At 32.5% G+C, this 7,076-nt stretch overlaps 1 protein-coding gene across 1 annotated transcript; it reads left to right on the forward strand.

Annotated features, from left to right (window-relative positions):
• The first annotated feature begins 2,495 nt into the window (after positions 1-2,495).
• LOC139429495 (piggyBac transposable element-derived protein 3-like) lies at positions 2,496-3,848 on the forward strand. Its single transcript, XM_071195264.1, has one exon. The coding sequence runs from the start codon at positions 2,496-2,498 to the stop codon at positions 3,846-3,848; it is 1,353 nt and encodes a 450-aa protein (XP_071051365.1).
• Positions 3,849-7,076: the final 3,228 nt, after the last annotated feature.

The following is a 7,076-nucleotide window of genomic DNA, read 5'->3' on the forward strand; positions in this document are numbered from 1 at the left end:
CTACATTTTGTTTTAAATATTTATAGAGATAACCAAAATGTTCTGGTACTAAATGCCTGATTTATTGCGTATTTATTCAGTTGGGTTTTTCTGCTGATTAAATCTAAAAGGTGAAGGTGGTTTTGGATGGCAAATAAGGTTTTATCTAAAAGGTGGAAAGTAACTAATGTTAATGGGAATTATTTAAATATTTATTACCAACATTAAAGTAATAATTTATATTAAATTAATAGAAGAACCGAGATTATTATTATTTTCGGTAAAACAACATCTACCAAGTATAAAACATCCATAATGCTTTTTTGGTGCATGTTCCACATAAAAATCAAAATATGCTCAATTTGCAGAAGATTTATGTAGTGCACTAATTTCCGCTGATATAGTAGGATTTACAAACTGGCAAAATCCGATTATCTATCACCTGAATACGTCTCTCATTTGACTGATAGTAGTAATCCCTTTAAAAATAGAAATTAGCTGGGGCAAAGTGTGACTAGGATTGAAATTAAAATTCGTAGAGTTATTTGTTTTTGTAATATCAGATATGATTGATAATAATGTTCCTGTATAAATCTACAAGATTTATACAAGTAATGAGAAAAGAGAGTCTACCATGTAATCATTAAAAGTTCAACATACGAGGCAGTATTTGGAAATTAACACTGGAATATGTGGAAATGGCATTACCTTATCTACCAGTATACAAATTAAATGTCATACGTTTAAGCCCTTAAAATCGCCCGGAGAAGACAATATCTTTCCTACTTTGTTACGGCAAGAAAGGTCAGAGCGAGTGTCGCCTGGAAATATGTACCGGCAGAATGGACTAAGGTAAGGGTATCTTAAATACCTAAAGCGGGCCGTTCGGTCCCTACTCCTAATGCCTTTCGACCCATCAGGTTGACGTCATTTCTGTTGAAAACTCTTGAAAAAGTTCTGGAACGGATACCATTTGCGCTGGTGTAAAGGAGAGAATTTCTCGATAAACCCGCAAGAGACAATCATCAGGACCCCTTTACCAGGAGACGAAAGTTGGAACTTTCTTTCTCAAAGAAAGTCAAATATCTAGGAGTAATCCTAAACAAAACAAAGCTAGACTACACATAGGTCTTACCTATGATTACATACGGAGCAGCAGCCTGGTATAGGAAAGTCCGATAGACTTCAGTTATCAGTAAACTTTCACGAATTCAACGTGTAGCTGGATTGGCAATGTCTGGTGCGATAAGCACTACGTCAACTCTAGCAATGGATGTTCTGGTTAGCCTATCTCATTTGCATTTGCATATAGAAAAAGTGTCTAAAACTACCATTTATAGAATAGCCAATGATTTCTCCAGGTTCATCATTATATTAAAAAATTGAAAAATGTTAAATTGTTATGATGAAAAATATTTATTAGATTTCAGTGCTACAATATTGTTTCGACTCGAACGAATGAGTCGTCTTCAGGCACGACTGTAAATTAAAATTATAAAATAAAAAATCTTAATTAAAGAAAAATTATAATAAAAATATTTACCGTCGTAAATTTAGTGGCAAAACTTGCGTAAGATATACATACATTGGAATGTTAACAAAAAACATCATTAAAAAAACAAATTGTTGTAGAGAGAAAAAGAAGGGAAAATTTCAAAAAATAAAATTTTTACAAGTTGAATATTAAAGGGTTAAAGATTAAAATGAATTAGAATGAAATGATATTGAAAATTTAAACGATATAAAATTTGAGAAGTTTTCGAAAAAGATATAAAAACAAAACGTAGCAAATTGAAAAATTTACAAAAAATTAAAATTAAATCAGAATGATAATTAACAAGAAAAATTTTTTAATTTTAAATGAAAAATAACAAAACAACTGAACTAAAAATCTATTCAGAAGTGTAACATGCGCATGTTAAATAAAAATTAAATTAAAATTAAAGGATTTTGAGAATTAAAAATAAAAAATAAATGCTTAAATTTCTTTCCACAAAAGAAAAATTCTGAAAACTAAAAAGAGAAAAAACAAAGATTAAAGGCGTAAAAATAAAATTTAACCCAGATATGCCTAATGTACTACATTTAGGACGGTCAATTCCTGTTGAAACTTGCAAGGTCATGAGCTCCTGGAAATGCGCACGTCACATGAAGTCGTGCATTTTAGATGTAGCAGTGAGAGTGATAACTTGCAGTTTAGGTGTTTTCTTTAGATTTTCTTTTAAGTGCATCCGAAAGTCAAGATAAGTTGGAAATGGATTATTGCCCGGTTCGCTTTGAAAGGTAAGGTAATTTTCAATTATAGAAATTAGAATAATATTATGATTCTTTGATTACAGTAACAATAAATAGTTGTATAATTAGTATTATTTAAAAGTTTTGCATTATTCAGTAAATTAGAGTATAAATTAGGGGGGTGAAAGACTTAGGGTGTACTATATATAGGACATTAGGATAATAAACGACTATCACGTTCATCTAATTACAGGGGGTTTTCGCTTCATGAAGCCCTTGCTATGGTTGAGGACAATGACGACATTGTCAGCCAGGTTGATGAAATAACTATATTTCCTCCTGTAAACGCTGCAGCCGACCTGACAGATGAAGATTCTGGAGCAGAAAATGATCTTACAGTGAATAACCTACCGGCATCACAGTTACAAGCGCCGGTGGAAATCGTAATTGAAAGTAACTACGACAGTTATTTTTCATCAGATGACAATATACCTCTATCAGAGTTACAATCACAAAACACGGCAGCAAGTAACAAACAAAAAGTAAAAACTAAAAAGAGACAGATGCACTACAGTTGGATAAAAGAAGATTTGAAATTACCGCCCACCGACTTTGATAGTCCTACGAATTCGGGGATCACAGAAAACCCCTTAGAGCTTTTCTCAAAATTTTTTGACGAAGAAGTAATAGAATTGATTTTGAATCAAAGTAATAAGTACGCACAACAAAAAAATAGAAAAGCGAATATAGCAAAGCAGGAAGTAAACGCTTTTATAGGCGTTTTGATACTTAGTGGATATATGCAAGTACCGAGACGCAAGATGTTCTGGGAACGTGAAAAAGATTGCCATAACGTCATAATTACAGAAGCAATTACAAGGGACCGGTTTGAGTATTTGTTTTCTAATCTTCACGTCTGTGATAATCAGCAGTTGGACCAGGGTGACAAATTCGCTAAACTAAGGCCGCTTTCCACACTGTTGAATAAAAAATTCATGGACAATTCCTCGCTTGAAGAAATGCACTCAGTTGATGAAGCTATGGTTCCGTATTATGGATGTCATAGCTGTAAGCAGTATATTCGAGGAAAACCCGTGCGCTATGGATATAAGTTATGGGTAGGAAGTACCAGGTTAGGTTACTGGAATTGGTTCGAACCTTATCAAGGAGCCTCTACAAATATAAGTGAAAACTTTTCTGAATTGGGAGTTGGTGCTGGAGTAGTCTTAGAATATGCGCAAGCTTTACGTAAGGAATGGCCAGATAAAAAATGTCATCTCTTTTTTGATAACTTTTTTACGTCAATTCCGTTGATCGAAAAACTAACTGACTGGAATTTTTATGCTACTGGTACGGTTGGAGAAAACAGGCTAAAAGACATTTCTCTTATAGATTCAAAACTCATAAAGAAGCAGCGCAGAGGAAGTTATGATTATGCGAAAATTGTAGAACAGAATATAATTGCAGTAAAGTGGCACGATAATAGTGTAGTTTCTGTTTGTTCCAATTTTTCTGGAGTTGCCCCAATTCACTCGGTCACACGTTATTCGCAAAAAGAAAAGAAGAATATTCAGGTACAGCAGCCGCATCTTATACAGATGTACAATACAAATATGGAGTGTCGACCGCTCTGACCAAAATATCAGCTTATATCGAATTTCGATCAGAGGAAAGAAATGGTATTTTCCTTTGATATCTCACTGTATTGACATGGCAATTCAAAACCCATGGCATTTGCATCGCAAGAATGGAGGAGAATTAGGTCAACTTAGTTTTAGAAGGAGAATTGCTGTAATGCTGTTGGTTCAGAATAAAAAAACATCGTCATATCAAAAAGGACATACCAGTAGGTCCCACGAAATAGATATACGGTTCGATCGAATAGATCATTTAGTTATGCCCCAAGAAAAACAAACTAGGTGTGCTCATTGCCATCAAAAAACTACAACGAGATGCGCAAAATGTGACATTGGTGTACACACGAAGTGTTTTGTTCAGTATCACACTAATAAATAATTTTACGTTTATAGATATTCATGTGCCGAATGTCCTACATGTAGGACGGCCCGAATTTCCAATTTAAAAAAAAACAAATTGTCATGGTTTGTTTGTAAGACTTTGTTTTGCTTCTTTAAATAAGTTTTCAATAAAGTTATTATGATTTGTAAAGTGGTTTTAATTTAGGCATATCTGGGTTAAGAGCGATTACCTAAAACGTGTATTCTTCAGCGTGACATGTTGTAGAGAGAAAGATAAAGAGGAAGTAACAGGTTAAATAAAAACATTTAGAAATAAAAATTCACTATAAATGCGAACTTGACAAAATGGAGATGGAGATGGAAATGGAGAATATGGAGATTCAAAAAATCAAATAAATTTCAAATAGAATTTGTGATTATTGAAATCAGTGATATCATTTAAGATCAAATCAGGGAATGTTTTTTTATATAGGTCGATATACATTTCTTCATAAAAAACCATTAACTTTGATTTTTTCAAATTTTTGATAATATTGATATTGTTAGGGTGTGGAGAATGGTTTTTTGAAATTAAATGTTTGTAAAAGGCTGAATTTTCTTTTTTTATGTGTTCTTTGTATCTTATATTGATGTTGCGTCCAGTTTGTCCGATGTAAAAGCATTCGCATTCGTTACACTTGATTTTATATATGCCACTTTTCTCTTTTTCCTTAAATCTGTGTTTATAATTAATTAAGATTTGACCTATTTTGTTAGAATTTGAAAATGCGGGTGTAATATTAAATTTAGTAAGGTTGTTTTTGAAGACATATTGCAAATTAGGGTGAAAAGGAACTTTTATGTAAAAAGTATTCAACATAGTAGCTAGAAAAATTAATTCGATTATATTATTGTTATGAAATTTGTTATAAAAACTCTGTATTTAGTTGATGTTAAAACCGTTCCTCAAACCAATCTCAGCGATCCTACGTATTTCTTCTGTAAAGTTAGTTTTATTAAGGGGTGTTCGTACAGCTCGTCTGAAGAAAAAGTTGAACGCGGCACCTTTGTAATTATAATAACTATAAGAGTGTTTAGGAATGATACAGTCAGTACTGGTGGGTTTACGAAACATATTAAAATCTATATTGCAGTTATCTTGATTTCTATGTAAGATTAAATCTAGAAAATTAAGGCGGCGTTCAACTTCCTCCTCTATAGTAAAATTTAAACAATTAATATGTTTTTAATAATATTAATTGTTTAAATTTTTAGTTCAGTTGTTTTGTTATTTTTCATTTAAAGTTAAAAAAATTTTCTTGTTAATTATCATTCTGATTTCATTTAAATTTTTTGTAAATTTTTCAATTTGCTACGTTTTGTTTTTATATCTTTTTCGAAAATTTCTCAAATTTTATATCGTTTAAATTTTCAATATCATTTCATTCTAATTCATTTTAATCTTTAACCCTTTAATATTCAACTTGTAAACATTTTATTTTTTGAAATTTTCCCTTCTTTTTCTTTCTACAACAATTTGTTTTTTTAATAAAGTTTTTTGACGATAAATATTTTTATTATAATTTTTCTTTAATTAAGATTTTTATTTTATAATTTTAATTTACAGTCGTGCCTGAAGACGACTCATTCGTTCGAGTCGAAACAATATTGTAGCACTGAAATCTAATAAATATTTTTCATCATAACAATTTAACATTATTCAATTTTTTACCATTTATAGATTTAAGCAACATGCTCAAAATTGTTCCGACAGGTCCTACCAATGGGCTGGAGAAGACATTATAAACACTGATACTCTGCTATCATTGTATTGCTTGAACGGCAGTCCTGGATCGAACATGAAAATTCTCTAGTTCAGGCAAATATTTGCATGTTCACAGATGGATCAAAAATGACGGAAGGGGTCGGAGCAGGAGTATACTGTCCTGCTACAGACACCTCGGATTAAGCAAGGTTACAGCCTGGGTACGTACTGTACTGTATTCCAGGTAGAAATATGTGCTATTAACATGGGTGCTAAAATCCTTCTTGAGAGAGGGGTGAAGAACATGACAGTACGATTTTTCTCAGACAGTAAAGCCGCTCTCCAGGCGCTGTAGGCCGTAAAAGCGGTGTCGGCTGTGGTTAACGACTAAAAGAACATTAAACACACTGAGTTGTGATAACAGAATTTCTTTGATCTGGGTCCCAGGTCTCTCTGGGGTTGCTGGCAATAAAACGGCAGATGAGCTAGCACGAGAGGGCAGCGCTAAAGCGTTTCTAAGGCCAGAATCATCAATTATTGATAATTTTGGAAAAGATAGGAATCCCGACGAAAATAATTAACATTACAAAGTCACTGTATAACGATTTCTCCTTCCTGATGCTTTGCATCGGCTGTATCCATTTATGACTTTGTTAACTTCCCTGAAATGTTGGTGAATTGGGTATAAGATAAATGATGGGGCGTATGCCTGTCACCCGTATTGCCGTATCAATAGTGGACAATTAGTTACAACATTTTAACGATAAAGTTTTGCTGTGGTAATTGTTCGATGCTAGTCGTACCAATGGAATTGAGAAGAGTTCCTCTATATTATTGTCATATCTGCTTAGGCATGAAACTGCAACTAAACATATTGATTGTGCGTTACAAAGATTAAAATTGATTATACTCAGCAAATGATGTCTCTTGATTTAATCCTAGTTCCTTGATTTATACTAATACCACTAAAAAATCGATTTGTTATGTTTTTTTGAAAATTACTCTACAATATTAAATTATAAACATAAACGATACGCTATATACCGGGTGTTTCATTTAAAATGACATTGTTTTTGAGAAAAAAGTTTGAAGTAAACATTTTTTGGTGAGAAGGGGGACAAATTGTGCACATGAACAGA

The sequence above is a fragment of the Onthophagus taurus genome, chromosome 3 (genome assembly GCF_036711975.1).
Source record: "Onthophagus taurus isolate NC chromosome 3, IU_Otau_3.0, whole genome shotgun sequence".
Lineage (NCBI taxonomy): Eukaryota > Metazoa > Arthropoda > Insecta > Coleoptera > Scarabaeidae > Onthophagus > Onthophagus taurus.